Here is an 18,471-nt window from a genome sequence, read left to right on the forward strand (position 1 = left end):
GTGATGAACTGGGCCAGGTGTGGTGGCTCATGCCTGTAATCCCAGCACTTTGGGAGGTTGAGGCGGGTGGATAATGAGGTCAAGAGATCGAGACCAGCCTGGCCAACATAGTGAAACGCTGTCTCTACTAAAAATACAAAACTTAGCTGGGCGTGGTGCCATGCGCCTGTAATCCCAGCTACTCCGGAGGCTGAGGCAGGAGAATCGCTTGAACCCAGGAGGCGGAGGTTGCGATGAGCTGAGATCTCACCACTGCACTCCAGCCGGGGTGACAGAGCGAGACTCTGTCTCAAAAAAAAAAAAGTGATGAACTGAATTCACATTGCTCTGACCTATAAAAAAAGAAGAGTTTGATAGGAGTGAACATACGAGAGAAAGAGAAAGACTGGCAGAGAAAGGCAAAAATCAAAATAAAAAGAAGAACTCAGAGGAAGGAAAGGCTAATGTGAAGGCAGTACTGATGGCTGGGTGTGGTGGCTCATGCCTGTAATCCCAACACTTTGGGAGGCTGAGGTGGGAGGACTGCCTGAGGCCAGGAGTCCAAGGCAGCCTGGGCCACACAGCAAGATCTTGCCTCTACAAAAAATTAAAAAAAAAAAAAAAAAGTGGGGGAGCCAGGTAAAGTGGTTCACACTTGCAATCCCCACATTGTGGGAGGCTGAGGAGGGAAGACTGTTAGAACCCAGGATTTTGAGACAAGCTGGGGCAACATGGTGAATCCTGATCTTTACAAAAAATAAAAAAATAGCTGGGTGTGGTGGCACGTGCCTGGGGCCCTAGCTACTCCAGAGGTTGAGGTGGAAGGATTGCTTAAGCCCAGGAGATTAAGCCTGCAGTGAGCCATGATTGTACCACTGCACTGCAGCCTGAGTGACAGTGAGTCCTTGTCTCAAAAGATAAACACAAAATAAATAAAATAAAATGAAAAATACCACCCTTATGTGACTGTTCAAGACATTTCCACTGAAGGTTTACAATGATGTTAATCTGTCTGCACCCACAGGCACAAGCAGAGGTATAAAATAGCACAGGGCGCCAACCCCAGGAAAGGCCAGGACCTTATGCTAACAGCCAGGGGATGGCCGGGGCCTGGGGCAGCCTAGAGAGTGGCTTCACATAAGCTGGGACTTCCAAGATCCCTCAAGAACAAGGACACTGTCTCCTAACTTGACAGGGGCTTTGTGTGTTGGGGGTAGGGAGACAGGAAGGACAGGGTTGTCTTCCTTCTTTTTTTTTCTTTTTTTTTTTTGAGACAGAGTTTCGCCCTCGTTACCCAGGCTGGAGTGCAATGGCACGATCTCAGCTCACCGCCACCTCTGCCTCCTGGGTTCAAGCAATTCTCCTGCCTCAGCCTCCCGAGTAGCTGGGACTACAGGCGTGCACCACCATGCCCAGCTAATTTTTGTATTTGTAGTAGAGACGGGGTTTCACCATGTTGACCAGGATGCTCTCGATCTCTTAACCTCATGCTCCACCCGCCTCGGCCTCCCAAAGTGCTGGGATTACAGGCGTGAGCCACGCCAGGCTTGTCTTCCTTCTTAATCAAGCCCATCTAAATCCCTCAGGGCAAAGCAATGAGTGATCACACTCCGAGCACCTCCTCACTTGGGGCAAACAGCTCTTCCCAGAGTTTCATCTGTTGCTCTCACCTCCACCCCTACTTCCACCTCAGAACAAGCTCTAAACTCTGCTCCGGCTGGCACTGGCAATGCCTCCTGCCCCAGTCACCTGATCCTGCTGTGATCCCCCCAACAAAGCGCTATTGTGGAATGCGGTGGCACCTCTAGACACCATGTGACTTGCCAACTTTCCCAGTGATCATTGTCACTTGAGAATCACAAGTTAAAGATGAACTCACATCACTGAGATAAGAGAAACCACTTCAAGGAGTACTCCAGGCCTCAGACCAAACTCCAACCCCACACTCCTCCCCAGAAAAGTCAACATCCACTGCTGTTCCCGGGGCTAAGTCAGCTCACTTGCCCTTCCCAAGGCTCATGACAGACAGATTCAGCGGAACCTCTGCCTGCTATGTGTGCCTCATTTGAATCTAGGTCCATAACTACAAGGAAAACACTGAAGTGGGTGCACTGAGGGGCCTGGAGACAGCGTCCTGCAGAATCTAATTAACGTCTGCATCTAGCTGGAGACCGCCCTGGCTTGAAAAAGGTCAAGTTTCTTGAAGACTCTACTTGCCAATATAATTTAATTGTTAGGAATAACACCCTAACATTTAATTAGGGTGCCAGTGTGAAAAAAATTAAAATCAGATTACAATTAAATGCTAATTAAACAGAAGATGGAATGTGGCTAAGATTTCACAGCCCTGATAATTTGCATATCTTATTAGCAAGTAGTAAGATAGCTCATGCAAGGGGGCACACTCAGACACTGGGTGCTTTTAGGGGGCCCTTCAGTAGAGGCCTGTGCTAGCCAAGGCCTCTGGAGACTCTGCCAAGCTCAGCAGGGCTGGGGCTGGGTTATTTCCCTGTGGGCCTCAGCACAGGACCTGGCAAGGAAGAACTGACCCCACAGTGATTCATAACTGCCTCACCGTTCTCGCCACCCAAGCAAGCCAACGGTGCATCACCCCAAGCCCTGTTGCTCTGAAGCCATGGAGAACCACACACTTGAGACAGTGCATCATTCTGCCCCAGAAATCAACCCTACAATAGCCCAGTGTCACTATGTGCCCTCCAAAGAGTCATAGGTGGGTTAGAAACCTTTTGCTCTTCTCTCATTCTGGGTAAATGTTTTGTTTTGTTTTGTTGAGACAGTCTTGCTCTGTCCCTAGGCTGTAGTACACAGTGGCATGATCTCTGTTCACCGCAACCTTGGCCTCCTGTGTTCAAACGATTCTTCAGCCTCAGCCTCCCAAGTAGCTGGGATTACAGGCGCCTGCCATCTCGCCTGGCTAATTTTTGTATTTTATTTTATTTTATTTTTTAAATTTATTTATTTATTTATTTATTTTTTTTTGAGATGGAGTTTTGCTCTTGTTACCCAGGCTGGAGTGCAATGGCGCGATCTCGGCTCACCACAACCTCCGCCTCCTGGGTTCAGGCAATTCTCCTGCCTCAGCCTCCTGAGTAGCTGGGATTACAGGCACGTGCCACCATGCCCAGCTAATTTTTTGTATTTTTAGTAGAGACGGGGTTTCACCATGTTGGCCAGGCTGGTCTCGAACTCCTGACCTCAAGTGATCCGCCGGCCTCAGCCTTCTCAAGTGCTGGGATTGCAGGTGTGAGCCACCGTGCCCGGCCCTGGGCTGTAACTTAACTGTTGTCACCTGCTCGGGGACTTCTTCCTGATAAGCAACTGCCGGAGTCCGGACTGCCTGACGGAGCCGCTTTCCACCCCACCCCCGCCTCATTTTTTTTCCAGCCCTTACACTCCTGAAAAGTACCTGGTCAGCTCATGCTGCTGATTTCTTCTCATCTCCCCTACCAAGCCTTGTCCTGCTGTCGGCTATATTCTCAGTGCCTGGCACTGAATACGACGGCCTCCCTGGAGAATTACCTGATGAGTCTCAGGCCCCTAGCTAGCTCCTGGCAGTGCTTTCTGAACCCCCATGAAAAGGGTGAGATACCTCATGGATACACCCAGTGGCCAAAATCCCCAACCACATGGACCTGAACAAGCGCCTCTGAGCAATAGGTGGCCTTTATTCTTCTGGGCTTTAAGCTCAAGGACCAGCATTCAGCCCAGGCTGGAGTGGGTGAGACCAGAGTGTCTCATCGCACCAGCTGGGGAGACATGGCCTGGCACTGAGAACTCAGAGCAGGAAGGGCTCCCGGGCCAACTTTAGAGTCCCTTTCCACTACAGTCAGGGGGATTCAGGGAAGACCAGAATCTTGTTCCAAGAGAGATGCATGTTTCATCCTGGGTCACACAGGGAGCAGGTGGCAGACTGGACACTACGGGCCCTTGCAGGTGGGAATCATGGACACACAGAGAGGGCAGCACTGTCATAATGGTGTCAGCCCACACTAGGAGAGACTGTGTGCAGAGTGACAGTATAAGGGCTGTTCCTGGCCAGGCGCGGTGGCTCATGCCTGTAATCCCAGAACTTTGGGAGGCCGAGGCGGGCGGATCACCTGAGGTCAGGAGTTTGAGACCAGCCTAGCCAACGTGGTGAAACCCTGTCTCTATTCAAAAAAAAAAAAAGAAAAAAAAAAAAAAAAAAAAAAAAAAAAAAAGAAAAAGGGCTGTTCTTTAACTAATCTATTATTAGCCCCTCCACCCACTCTGTGAGGTAAGTACTACCATCATTCCTATTTTACAGTTGAGAATCCTGGGACTCGGGTTAGTTAAATCACTCACCCAAGGTCTATGCACTGGAAGTGGCAAAGGAACCCAGGCCAACACAACTCCCGAGCCATTCAGCCCTCCCTGTCCCTTTTGGCTGTGTGCTCACTGCCTAATGCCCCCAAGTTAACTTGAAGCCAAATCAGGTTATTTCCCCTGGGGTTGAAATATGCAAATCCAACTGTGGTCTTTGCAAATTCCGAGGCCTCCAGTGGCTCTCCACTGTCCTCCCACTGTGCCCAGACTGAACTGCAGAGCCAAAGAGACCCTGTGACTGCACAGATCCACTTGCAGTCTCCCAAGCACTTTTAACCCTCTGCACACGGGAGAATGCTGCCTGGGACACTGCTCCCTTGCCAGAGTGGAGCTGGCACGCTTCATCCTTAAGGTCTCAGTACAGCTTACATCTGTTCTAGGAAGCCTTCTCCAATCCTAGGCTGGTTTGTGGGCTTTGTCTGAAGCTCCACAGCCCCTGGATTAGATTCTCCTGGTTTTTTGCCATGTCTTCCCCACTAGAAGGAGAGTTCAGCAAGGTCTGGCTGAGCCGCAGGGCTGGAGCCCAGCAGTGCAAACAGGGCCTGGCACAGGCTAGGTGCTGAGAAATGTTGAATGACTCAAGATCCTTCCATGGGCCAGCCACCTCCTTCTTTGGTTGCTGTCCAAGACTACAGCTGGGTACTCGGTGCCTTCCAAAGGAGCCTCTGTGCATTTATGTAAAAACTGCCCACAAATATGGCAGCCAATTGTAACCTAAACATCATTTTGTGTTGAATTTCCAGGAGGTAGACTTGGAAAAGGTTTAATTATCCTCCTAAAACTCCTTTGAATGATTTATGAAAACTAAATAAAGGATAAAATGGACACTGATGAACGAGAAGCCTTACTGTGGCAAGAAAGTTGGAAGCTGGAAAACAAGCAATTTTCTTAGAATGTGAGTGTTTACTATTTTTCTCTCTTTTGGCAGAAATTGACAAATTGTCTTTAAAGGTCTGCTGCCTAGCAACCAAGTTCTGCTGAGCTGCTTGGGAGATGTTAATTGCAGCTTCTTCAAACAGTATGAAGAAATGTTTAAAGGCCTCAAACTCTAATTGAATAACCAATCTGAGTGCTAGGGGTGCCAATGTGGCCCTGGAGGGAGCTAAAGATGTAGGGACGCTGCTCCAGAAACACATCACATGGCCTTGCCCTCACGTCTTTTTCTGAGACTGCAGATCACAACCATTCAAAAGGCTGGCTTTCTGCACCTATTTCCCTAGGAATAACTCTGCAAGAAAGCAGAGAGTGAGTGACCTTCAAAAGCAAATAAACATAATGACAAAAGGTAAATTTCACTGTGCACTAACCACCCGGCAACAAGGTTTAATAAACAATCTCAAGATTTGTAGCTATGACTTGAACACTTCATCCTGGACCTTGGTTCTCTGCTTCCTTTTCTCAAGGGTTGAATTACTGTATTACAGAGTATTTCAAACTAAGAGGTACCAAGAGGAAATTTAGTTACTTAAGAGAAAAGCTCCAGCATTTATCACACAACTACAAAATATAGTTACTTGTGTAATTGTATCTATCAATCAATCTATCTATCTATCTATCTATCTATGTATCTATCATCTGTCTATCTATTGTACTTTTTTTAGAGGGAGTCTTGCTCTGTCACTCAGGCTGGAGTGCAGTGGTGTGATCTCAGTTCACTGCGACCTCTGCCTTCCAGGTTAAGGGATTCCCTTGCCTCAGCCTCCCAAGTTATCTAGGATTACAGGCACCTGCCACCACACCTGGCTAATTTTTATATTTTTAGTAGAGATGGGGTTTCACCATGTTGGCCAGGCTGCTACCAAACTCCTGACCTCAAGTGATCCACCCACCTCGGCTTCCCAAAGTGCTGGGATTACAGGTGTGAGCCACCACGCCTGGCCTATTTGTGTAACTATACTTTTAATATTCATCTCTTCTAGCAGTCAACCTGCAAGAAGACAGGGACTGCATGTGTCCTGTTTATCACTGGGCCTGCTTTTGGCACAGTGTTTGGCACACAGCAGGTATTCAAGAAATGCTTGTAGAACAAAAATTAGCCAGGTATGCTGGCTTGCCTGTAGTCCCAGCAACTTGCGGTGGGGCTCAAGCAGGAGGACTACTGCTTGAGCTCAGGAGGTGGAGGTTGCTGTGAGCTGAGATCTCACCACTACACTCCAGCCTCGGTGACAGAGTGAGACCCTGTCTAAAGTAAAAAAAAAAAAAAAAAAAAAAATAAGCTTGTGGAAAGAGTCCATGAATGAATGAATGAATCCCAGGATTTGTCTGATATATGACTAAACTCTAAAACTTCCTGCCCTGTCTTAGCAGGGAGAGAGGAGGCTAGCCCGAAGGATTCTCCCAGGTGAAACAGAAACTGGTCTTGGTCACTGTCCCAAAACCAATTAAAATGGCTTTGGCCAGGACTATCGCTCCTGGATATCTGTCCACAGAAAAACTCCCAATGTGGAGCTAAAAGTGGTCCCTTCCTCCTTGCCTCTCAAGGAATATTTTAAGGTCTGTATTTAAAGAGCCAACCTTATCATAATTGTTTTCTGAGCACCTTATTTCATTACAAACATCTAGGCCAGGCACAGTGGCTCACACCTGTAATATCAGCACTTTGGGAAGCCGAGGTGGGCGGATCACGAGGTCAGGAGTTCGAGACTGGACTGACCAACATGGTGAAACCCCATCTCTATTAAAAATACAAAAATTAGCAGGACATGGTGGCGTGGGCCTGTAATTCCAGCTACTCAGGATGTTGAGGCAGAAGAATCACTTGAATCCAGAGACAGAAGTTGCAATGAGCTGAGATCGTGCCACTGCACTCTAGCCTAGGTGACAGGGAAAGACTCCGTCACACACACAAAAAAGAAACAACAGCTAATAGTGAAAGGTGGTAATTGCCCTGTTAAGGCATGTCAGGTATTATGTTAAAGTTTTACATGCATTGTGGCACCTAATTCACATTACCCTCGTTTTCCAGATGTGGAGACTGAGATTCAGAAAGGTTAAACCACCTGTGTGAGGTCTCCACTGGCCTTTTACCACGGCAATGCTGCCTGCAAGACACAGAGAGCTCTTCTTTTAAAAAATCTTTCCAGGGCTGGAACCTGATGAAGAGTGTCCCAGCCAAGAACAAACTTATGCAGTTAAAATTCAGTATAAATCAGGAGAGAAGGGCTATAAAAACAGCTCCCCTCTGCCCAGTCATGTTTCAAGCTACCACTAGGCTAAGTTCGTAAGACACTTTAAAAAAAACCCACTCAACATCTCTTTCTTTTATTTTCATGAGGATAACAGCACTTCCTGCTCTTAAAGAGAATTTATTACACACATTTCTTTTGCAAGACAAGTCTCAGAGGCCAGGAGGCCCTTCCAGCTGGCGGGAGTAGCAATGTTTCCAACTATATAAGTAGATCCTACCCCCCACTCCAGAGGAAGGCAGTGTGAGTCTCAGAACGCAGGCGCTCAGCCCAGCGGAAGGACTCCCCACAACCCGCCTGCCTCACAGGGTAGCAAAGGAACTGCTGGTGGGCTGGAAACTTGGCTCAAAACCACAAGGGCAAGCATAAAACCTTTTTTGGATACTCCTGTTTTATCTCTCAAATTATGGGCATTTTGCATTTTACTGTACCATACGCCTTCATTGTTTTACTATAAAATGGCATTTCAAACATCTGGATAACACCTCTGCTTCTCAGGAAGGCATCTTATTTATCCTGTGGTTTGGAGCCCCAACACAATCTGGCCACCCCCGTCTTTACCCTTCACCCAGGGTAGAAGGAGGATTCCATTTTTAAAAGCATGGGTTAAGCTGAGAAGCTGCATCTCCACTCGTTGCGTTTTCTTGGAGGAGTGGGGGGTGGCACTCCTTATAGAGGAACTTTCAAGGACACTGGGTCTGGGGGATTCCCCCTTGCTGGTAGCAGAGGCTTCTCCTAGGCCCCATCTCCACGGACTAGGGACTACGCATTGGTGAAAGGCCTCACTGGTACATGCAACTAGAGATGTACTAATTTGTCACCAGAGCCTATACAGGAGCTGACAGCTGAATCCCCACTCCCGCCATCCAGGCTTCCGGCTCAGCGTGGCCTTCTTTACCCGACACTTCCCACCTCCTGCCCCACTCACCTCTGGGACTTCCTTCACTCCCCAGGGCTCCATGAGTCTTGGGAAGGAGTCACATCTGCAGGTCAACTCCCTGGGAGGGCCCAGGGCAGAGCTCTACACTAAGAACTCTGAGGCTCATTCGCCTGGGGTCACAGATGTCCTCGGGCAAAGCCTGGGCGTTTTTGACAAAGCCAGGCTGCACTTCCCATAACAGACACCTTCCTGTGTAGCACCTGCATCCTGCTGACAGAGGACAAGCTCCCCAGGGACAGGGCCCGTGCTTTCTGTCCCCAGCACTGAGCTAGGCCCACTAGGTACTCTTGAGCACTTGCTGATTTTGATCAGCATCAGCAGCTCCCAGTCCAGAGACCCAGGCCTCTACCCCTGGCTGACTTCTGGGGACTCTGACTTCCTGAAAACGCAGGTTTCTACCTCAAGACAGCCTGCCTGGGGAAACCCCCACTGCCTGGCCTGCCCTTCTGCCTATGTCTCTGCCCAGGCCAGAGGGGGAAGCCACCTCAAACAGTAGCCCCCCAAAACATAGGGCTGGCCTCCAGGTCTCTCTCAGAATGTCCTTCACACCTCCATTAGGTCCGGGGCTGGAAAGAAATTTGTTAGTCCCCCAGCTCCTGTGGGAAGGAGATGGAGTGGTGGACTGTCCCCACCCACGCTCCCTGACGTTGCTTTGCTCTTTGAACCAGGCTGGAGAGCCTCCCTCTCTCTCCTTCAACCTAGCCACAGCTTCCACTCCCCACCCCCTCAAAAATACCCAAACAAGCTTCCAGGGAACAACCAAGCTAGGAACTCCTGTCTTAGGCAAAGGGAAGGGAAAAGTCTATGGCAGTTGTTCTTTTTGTTTGTTCTACTTTTTTATTTTTGTGAGTCTTACTTTGCCACCCAGGCTGGAGTGCAGTGGCACAATCTTGGCTCACTGCAGCCTCTGCCTCCCAGGCTCAAGTGATACTCCTGCCTCAGCCTCCAGAGTAGCTGGAATTACAGGTGTGCACCACCACACCAAGATAATTTTTTGTACTTTTTTAGTAGAGACGGGGTTTCACCATGTTGGCCAGGCTGGTCTTGAACTTCTGACCTAGGATGATCTGCACACCTCAGCTTCCCAAAGTGCTGGGATTATAGGCATGAGCCACTGCACCTGGCACCTGATTCTTTTCTGGCGGCTGTTGTGTTTTTGTTTTTTTGAGACGGAGTCTCGCTCTGTTGCCCAGGCTAGAGTGCAGTGGTGCCATCTTGGCTCATCTATGGCAGTTGTTCTTAACCCTGGCTCCCAACAGGTCTTGTTAAAAAGTACAGGTACTGGGGAGCGCACTGGCTCACACCTGTAATCTCAGCACTTTGGGAAGCTGAGGCAGGCGGATCACAAGGTAAGGAGTTCAAGACCAGAGTGACCAACGTGGTGAAACCCTGTCTCCACTAAAAATACAAAAATTAGCCAGGCGTGGTGGTGCGCACCTGTAATCCCAACTACTCAGGAGGCTGAAGCAGGAGAATCGCTTTAACCTGGGAGGTGAAGTTTGCAGTGAGCCAAGATTGTGCCACTGCACTACAGCCTGGGTGACAGTGCGAGACTCTGTCTCAAAAAAAGGTACTGGCCAGGTGCAGTGACTCATGCCTGTAATCTCAGCACTTCCCGAAGCAGGCGGATCGTGTGAGGTCAGGAGTATGACACCAGCCTGGCCAACATGGCGAAACCCCATCTCTACTAAAAATACAAAAGTTAGTCTGGCGTGGTGGCAAGCGCCTGTAGTCCCAGCTACTCAGGAGGCTGAGGCAAGAGACCTCTTTAACCCAGGAGGTGGAGGCTGCAGTGAGCTAAGATTGCACCATCGCACTCCAGCCAGGGCAACCGAGTGAAACTCCATTTCAAAAAAAAAAAAAAAAAAAGTAAAAAGTACAGGTATGTAGGGTGCTACTCTAGACCATGTAAGTCAGAATACCTGGGGTGAGGTGGTATTAAAACAATAATCTCCGCTCTGTGACTTCCATCAAATTCTCAGAGATGTGTCCCACAAAGGGTTAAGCACGAACAATGGCTACACCATTTGGTGAGCCAGGCAAAGTCAGAAACTTATTGTGTAAATAATAATTTACACAATAATACCAGCTCCCTAGGCCAGGCTCAGGACTTCAGAGCCAAAGGACAGGCGTTGCCACAGGCAGCAGGCTGAATTCTCAGGGGCAGCTCCACCTTTTCCTTCTACTGCCTTAAGGAGCTCCCAGGGAAGACTTCAGGCTTTGTGCACTTCCACTAAAAATCCTACTGCAGCCTCCCAGGAATTCCAGGGCCCCAGGCCTTCAGCTCCCAGTTCAGAGGCCCACACTTACTCCCCTTTCACTCTGGCTGAGGGAGGGGCCAGCCACTGGGCAAGGGCCAGATGGGAAGCTGGGCCTCCAGGCCTTAGCCCTGTCCAGGGTCCTGACTCCTGGTCAAGCCCTTTCTTCAGCCCCGAGGCACCTCACTTGGTGTAGAGTGCCCCTTGACTTGCGCCCTTCGGGTGCACTGGAAAACGGCAGCCCCTGAGAGGTGATCACAGGGCATCCCTGCCTATCTCATCCAAACCCAACCCCAGCCCTTTCATAGCTGTTGGATTCACTGTGCTCACTGCCAGAGCTATGCTCAACACTCCCGGTCCTCAAGCCCCTCACGCCATCACTGTCCACATTTACAGATGAGGAGACAAGTGAACCACGGGCTTCCACAGCTCTGCAGCCACTAAGGAGGGGGTTTCCACAGCACACACATCACTCTGTAAGTGATCCTGCTGAAGACTCCTGCCACACTAAGCAAACCACGTGAACAGCCTGACAGCCACCCCACAGGCTTCATACTCCAGGGGACTGAGCAGATGAGGCTCCCAGAACCCCTTTCACCACAGCATCCAAAGCCCAGGCTCAGCAGACCATAAAGTCCCCACCGAAGTCATTCACAGAAAGAGCAGCCCGTGAGGAGATTTAGTGCAAACATTCTCTGCCGCCAAATCCTCACTTTCATCTCCACCCTCTCATGAGCCAAATAATTTGGAAGGTTTCATTGATGGTTTCCTCTCTGCCCCAAGACAACTTGGAATTTATGCCAGCCATGGCTCAACCTTCGCACTTAGGGGACCAGGAAAACCTCTCAGGCTGCTCTCCAGCCTACTGTGGGGGGAAAAGCTTGTGCCAGGCAACAGTTCAAGGCTTCTGGGCGGGGAGGACTTCGCTGGCTCCCCTGGAGCCCAGGACTTGAGGTGGGGCAGTGCCTCCCAGGCCGACCTCAGAGCCTGCAGAGGCTCCTGGGCTTGGACCCAAGGTCATGTGGAGCCAGTCCCCAGCAGGGTTGGGCATCGATACTTGTACCTTGGGTTTGACTATTTTTAGGTGTGGAAAGGTACAAAGGCTCTAGGCTGGAAAACCCAAGAGGCAGGGGAATTTTCTGCCCCATGCAAATTGCTCTTTCTTCTCAGCCTCTGCTGACACCTGTTTCCTCCCAGGCAGCCTGATCCTGGGTGCAGATGGCAGCCTTGCACCTGGAGGGGCCCCTCCTCCCACTAAAGATTGGAGGAAGCAGAGAAGGGGTGGGAGACTGGCTTAAGCTCTGCCTGGACTCAAGGGGATAAGTCAGTCCTAGGAGCTCCCCAAAACTTTCCCATCCCACTTGAACAGCGACGGTAAACAGGAGACAGGTGGGATTCCCTGAAAGGCAGGTTCCTCCTCATATCTGAAATGGGCAGGACAATTCCTGCCTCCCACAACCAAGAAGGCACATAAAAGTAGCTACTACTTTACTACTTCAACCACAGCAAGTGCGGGGTCCCTGTAGTTCTCAAGATTGGGGTGAGGCTGAGCGTGGTGGCTGGTGCCTGTAATCCTAACACTTTGGGAGGCCAAGGTGGGAGGATCACCTGAACTCAGGAGTTTGAGACCTTGTTTTTAGTAAAGAGTTAAAAAAAAAAAAGACAAAAAGAAAAAATTAGCTAGGCATGGTGGTGTGCATCTGTAGTTCTAGCTACTTGGGAAGCTGAGATGGGAGGATCACTTGACCCTGAAAGTTTGAGGCTGCAGAGAGTCATGACTGCACCACTGCACTCCAGCCTAGGTGGCAGAGGGAGACCTTGTCTCAAAAGAAAAAAGAAAAAAAAAAAAAAAAAAGACAGAGGGTGGGGGAACATCCGAAACAACCAACAGCCAGCGACTCCCCAAAGCCCCACCTGCCTTTTGCTTCCTTGGCTACATTTAAGCACATCCCATCCCCCTAACAAGCAGGGCTACCCTAGGAGAGCAATAAGAGCCTCAAACCTGTCCTACCCCTACTGCTACCGCTACCTCCCCCTCCCTCCCAGCACCACATTCCCCTCCCTTAACAGCATTCCCAGAGAAAACACTGTCTATACACTACCCACCATGGGGCCAAGGAAGGACCTCAGCCTTGGGGGATGGGGCACCAGGTCTCAAAGGATCCTGCTCCACCTCCCCATGGGAGAGTCCTAGGGGAGGACAGCTCCTGGAGGAGGCAAGGCGGGAGTCCTTTTTCAGATGCAAGGCTCAGCGGAAGCCTCCCTCCAATGGCTGGCTAAAGACAGTGGAACCAGGATTGCACCTGAGGTGAGGAAGCACAAAGGAGGGGGGCCAGCGAGAAGCAAGGACACCCTCCCCTACCTGTGCCGAGGGCCCTGCCATGGAACTCTGGGGCTTTCTGCCCTTGGCACTGTGAGCCCCAAGGATTTAAGGTCTTGGCTAAATGACCTTGGGATCCTCACTTTCCTTACCTACAACCGAACTGAGAAATTCGGGGCTAGTTTTAATGATTAAAAAGGAGCAACCAGCCCCAGTGCCTGGCTACTCCATAGGCTGCAGTACAGTGTCCTACTTAAGAGCCAGGATTAAGACCCTCCATCTCTCCATGCTCCTGCAGCCCCATCTGTGCCAAAGGCTTCTTCTGCGGTCAGTGCAACGAATGCCTTGTGGCATTAACACCGAAGACCTAAAAGAAGAAGTAATCGGGCCCTAGGGTGGGAGTTTTCAGGGACCCCAGGAAGGATGGCCCCGGTGTCCAGGAGTCTACCCACTCCCAGTGGTCTTCTCAGTTCCAGAGGCCGTAAACCTCTACCTGCCGTAAGAAACACCCCAGGTCAAAGTAAGGAAGGCTTCAAATGCAGATGCCTGTGAAATGGGCACAAGGAACCCATGACGAATTTGATGGCTCTGAGGCCCCATCCCTTACCCTGCACCAGCAAATCCTTATCACTCTTGGCTTAGCCTCCAAAGTGTCACAAACCTACCACTTCTCACTCTACTGCTACCACCCAGCTCGAAGCCACCTGTTTCCTGGCTGGACGACTGCACGACTACAACTGGTGTCCCTTCTCTCACAGTGGCCAGGGGGACCTTTCACTGAAACATCAGGCTGTGTCATTACCCCGTTTGAGATCCCTGAAAGGTTTCTCCTCTTGCTCAGATCATTGAAACATCTTCACAACAACCTGCAAGGCTGAAGGAAATTGGCCCCCACCCGCATTCGTTCCATTCGGCCACGCTGGCCTCCCTCTGCACTGGCCTCCCTCTGCACTGCCCTCGTCCTCTGCCAGGAATGCTCTGCCCCCATCTCTGCAGGGCGGCTCACTCTCACTCCCCACGGATCTCTGGGAAGCTCATCACTACCCACCTCCGAGGGCTTCTTTTCGTTCTGTCGGGGCCAGCCCGACTTGGTGCTGCTGGGCAGTTTGGAGCATCTTGATGCAGATGTAGATGTCGCGTGACCTGCAGAGGACAGAGAGAGAGAGAGAGAGAGAGAGAGAGAGAGCGAGCGAGCAGTCCATTAGAGGTCCTGGAGGGCCAGGAGCACCACCCACTCATACCCAAAAATAGGAAGCCTGTAAGCAAAGCTCCGGCTAGAGTGTTCAGGAGGGAGACACCTCTGTGAGCACCCAGCAGACTGTCCCTGTTCTGGGCCTCAGTCTCCCCACGGATGAATGGGGACATGAAGGCTCCTCTACTCATCAACCAGGAGGGCTGGGGAAATCAAAGGCCATTACTGGGGCTCAGTACCAGTTTAATGTGTGACCCCAGATAAGTCCCTGGCCCTCTATGGGCCTCTGCTCAGGGAGAGCTGGAATAAGCCTTTCATGCCCACTCTCTACCCTGCCCCAGCTTAGGTACTGTCCCAATACTCCACGATCATGGCCAGTGGGTACTCACAGGCAGAGCAGGGCAATGGGAAGAGAGATGCTCTGAAGCAGATCCAGGCCACCAGCCTGAACCCCTACCCAGCCACTTACTAGCTTGTCACCTGAGGCAAATGACTCAATCTCTCTGAGCCTTGGTTTTTTCTTCTGTAAAATGTGGGCAAGAGAGTAACTGTCTTCAAAGGGTTGTTGTGAGGAATAAGTGGTATCATGCCTATAAAGTCTTAGCACAGTCCCAGCCACACAGTGATTCCTTAATAAACATTAACTATAATGATGAGGGTCCAAGGCCCTTGCTGGATCACAGGGCTGTGGTCTTCACCCCTATGAATCAAAGGAGCAGCAAGATGCAGGGAGACATTAAGGCTCTGCCTGAATCGGAATAGCAGCCATGGGTGGACGCAGTAGAGGGGGCTGCTGGGGAGCCTTGCAGGTATCTGGCCCTCTCAAAGGGTTCCTCTGCCTGCAATAAAGTTAGAAATGGAGGATGCGGTTTTTGGTTCTACTAAGCCAGGCCACAGGCAGCACGTTGTAGCCACAAAAGGCCAGATGCTGTGATCTCCGGCTGAAGGGTGGAAGGGCTGGCCAAGTTGGATACCAGAGCCAAACCGGGCAAACAGAGCCCAAAGGACAATAAATGAGACCTGGAGGAAGGGACGGGGCTGAGACCTGCGTGGCCATCCTAGTGTAGCTACCCTTAGGCTTTTGGGGGGCTGGAACTGTGGGAGCTAGGACGGGCCTTGGCGATCTCCCTCCACTTGCTCGTAAGTGTGAACAAACAGGTCTAGAGTTGCACAGCTCCAAGCCCGGCTTCCTTGGCAGGGCAGCCTCTTCCTTAGCCTGGGCCTCCAGCAAGGCAATCATTGCTAGGTGAGATCTTCCTGGCAGCATAACCCTCCTGCCCCCAGCAGATGGAACTCCTTACCCCAACAGGCACAGGCAGGCCTGTGAAGAGCTGCCTTATGACCTAGTACCAGAGCCCTTGCTTTGCATAAACCTACCTTCTCTTCTCCAAATTTCAGGGGAGGCTCCCTAAACTTCGGGTGCTCGGTAATGCACTCCATGCACCCCTCGCTACAACCACCACATCCAACTGACATGCCAATCCATACACAAGTCTATCTCTGGGAGTCTACTAACAGGATTCTATAAAGGTTGGGCATCTTCATTGATTTGTTCAGCAAACATTTACTGAGCACCTACTACACGCCAGACCATACCTGGGGATATAGCAGTAAGCAAGAGGAGACCTCTTAGCAAGGAGCTTACCACTGGTTAGGAAATGGTACTTATCCGGGAATTATGATAAAGGTGACTGGTTTTGTATCTATTGTATACGGACTTTCTATAAGGGCCTTGACTTAATATATGCAGAAGCCCAGAGGCGAGTTGATCTGTTCCAACCCAAGCAAAACAAACGGAGCTGAGACCTAGAGGGGAAGGGGGAGGACAGCTGGGGAAACAAGGCCCTGGAGGCCATGGGAGGTTCAGGGACTTTCTCAGAGGTGGAGGGGCAGGAGTGGAAAAACCTGACTTGATTTATGCTTTCATCAACATGCCTCTTGGTGAAATTAAGACCACAGAGCAGCCTCCTCCCACCTGGGCCTGTGGGCCTGATCACTATTCAAATGCTTTCCCTGTAGGAGCCCAAATTGAAAGGCCTTACTGTCAGTGGTGTCAGAGTTGTCACTGCTGATGGAGTATTTTCGCCTCTTCTCTTCCATCTGCAACAAAAGGCAAGCCCATTATAATCACGGATGGCTTGGGGAATCCTCACTCTCTCAGAAAGTCACCCCATAACCTACCTCCCCACACTTACTCCACTGCAGAAAGATCAGAATAAAACCCTGCCCCAGCCGCCTTCTCTGCCAGCACCACCCTCTCCCACCCACCCAGAGGACCTGGGATTCTTAAAGGCTGCGTCTCCCACCTCCTGAGCCCCAAACCCTTGGTTCAGCAGGGGTCTGACCAAAGCTGACATAGAGGGAGAGGACATGGGGGCATCAGCAAGCCCAAACTGAATAGTGACCACGACCTGCCCAGTCCCAGCTGCCACTCAAGGACACTCAGGCCCACCACTGCAAAGGCTCCTGAGCCATGTGTCCTCTGAGGAGGGTAGAGGACAGGAAACAAGACTGATTCTTCCAGGAGGACTATGCTGTCGGAAGTTGTGGACAAGCCAGCAGACAACACTGAGGGCCCCGTCCTGCGAGTGGTGGTCAGCAGTGAACAGAAGCAGGGGAGAGGTGGGCGACAATCCAGGCTGGGTCCCAAAAACACATCAGGCCCAGGGTGACTGGTCCTGGGCTGGGCTACCCTGTCTCCTACTCCCCACCGAACTTCCCAGATAAAAGTACAAAATAAACTCCACCTCAACTGTAACATCTAACGTCACAGTATTAAGGACAACTCTCACACAGGGGCCTCATACTGAGCTCGCTCAGAGGCTTCCTTTATCCACACCATCTCCTGTTCCTAACCAGGTGAGCTGTGAGCTCCATTTACAGGTGAGGCCAGCACTTTGTCCTGCTAGTAAGTGGTGGAGATGGAACTGATTCCATGAGGTCTGATCCCCAGGCACATGCTGAGCTGCCTTTGTGCCCTCCATCAGCTCCTGACTGCTGGAAGTGTTTTTCCACCACTGTTTGCTCTAATCCTCAGGAGTCCTGGGTGGCAGAGCCTGCTCTCATCCCCTTGGAGGGGAGCACAGCAGGTGCTGGGTTAACCTGTTCTGGGTCTTACAGCTTGCCTGTGACTGAGTCCTAATGTGGGAACACATCGGGGGCTCAGGGTTCAGAGCCCCCTCCTCTATGTTCCCCGACTGACTGCCCACGGCAAAGGATAGGGAGGGAGTCTGTGTCAGTAGAGAGAAAGCCCCACTGCCCAGCCCATCTGCACTAACTCCCGCTGCCCCCAGCCCAGTCCATTTCCTGCTGAGCCTTGAGATGCCACCACATTACTGCAGTCCTTTGAGACCAGGGAGCATCTGCTCTCTAAAGTGGATGTGAACAACCAGATCTCTAAGCTGACCAGGATGGCCCTCCTGCCCTGGACTTGATCTCAGCCAGTAGCTTCTCTCTGCCCCAGTACCCACCGGCAGCAAGATCAGCATGGCAGGAAGGCTCATTGATGCTGCTTGCCACCCAGCTTCAAAGGTGCCAGTAAAGTACTCTCCAGAGGCTGAGGTTCCGAGGGACATTGGTGGTGCAAGGAGCACAGAGGCAGGAACAAGGATGGCTAAGACTGCTAAGCACTCATGGCGAGTGGCAGGGGGGTTCCCTGGTCCACAGAGATCTCAGTGAGTCCTTAGAACAGCCCTTTGTTACCGGCATGTATCATGGCTACTTCTCTTTCAGAGAGGAATCTTAAGCTCAGAGGTTAAGTGACTTGTCCAAGATGTTGGTGACTGTATTTGATTCAGGAGAGCATGCTCTTGACCTTCTGACTTCTCTGCCTCTGTGCAGCAGAGTACAAACAGCCCAGCCTCCCACGGCTGCCACCCTCACTGCCTTCCAGAGACTGTGTGTCAAGAGTGTGACACACCTGTAATCCCAGCGCTTTGGGAGCCCATGTGATCAAGACCAGCCTGGGCAATGCAGTGGGATGCATCTCTACAAAAAATTTAAAAATTAGCCAGTTGTGGTGGCACATGCCTGAGGTCATAGCTATGAAGGAGACTGAGAGGGAAGGATAGCTTGAGTCAGGGAGGTCAAGGCTGCAGTGAGCCATGATCTGATTGTGTCACTGCGCTCCAGCTCTGGAGACAGAGTGAGACCCTAACTTAAAAAAAAAAAAAGAAAGCCCCTGCTGGGCGCGGTGGCTCAAGCCTGTAATCCCAGCACTTTGGGAGGCCGAG

The 18,471-nt window shown here is 51.0% G+C and overlaps 1 protein-coding gene across 12 annotated transcripts in view; it reads right to left on the bottom strand.

Moving 5' to 3' along the window:
* The window catches only part of JADE2 (jade family PHD finger 2), a 60,071-nt gene that overhangs the window by 31,579 nt on the left and 10,021 nt on the right, over positions 1–18,471 (bottom strand). For all 12 annotated transcript variants that reach the window (XM_032250773.1, XM_032250578.1, XM_032250470.1 and 9 more), the window contains 2 exons: positions 16,282–16,339; positions 14,096–14,190 (listed from right to left, as the gene is read on the bottom strand). In XM_032250773.1, coding sequence (XP_032106664.1) covers positions 14,096–14,190; positions 16,282–16,339 — 153 coding nt within the window. The remainder of the gene's footprint in view (positions 1–14,095; positions 14,191–16,281; positions 16,340–18,471) is intronic.

The sequence above is a fragment of the Sapajus apella genome, unplaced genomic scaffold, assembly GCF_009761245.1.
Source record: "Sapajus apella isolate SASKATOON/1434 unplaced genomic scaffold, GSC_monkey_1.0 scaffold1, whole genome shotgun sequence".
In the NCBI taxonomy this organism is placed as follows: Eukaryota; Metazoa; Chordata; class Mammalia; order Primates; family Cebidae; genus Sapajus; species Sapajus apella.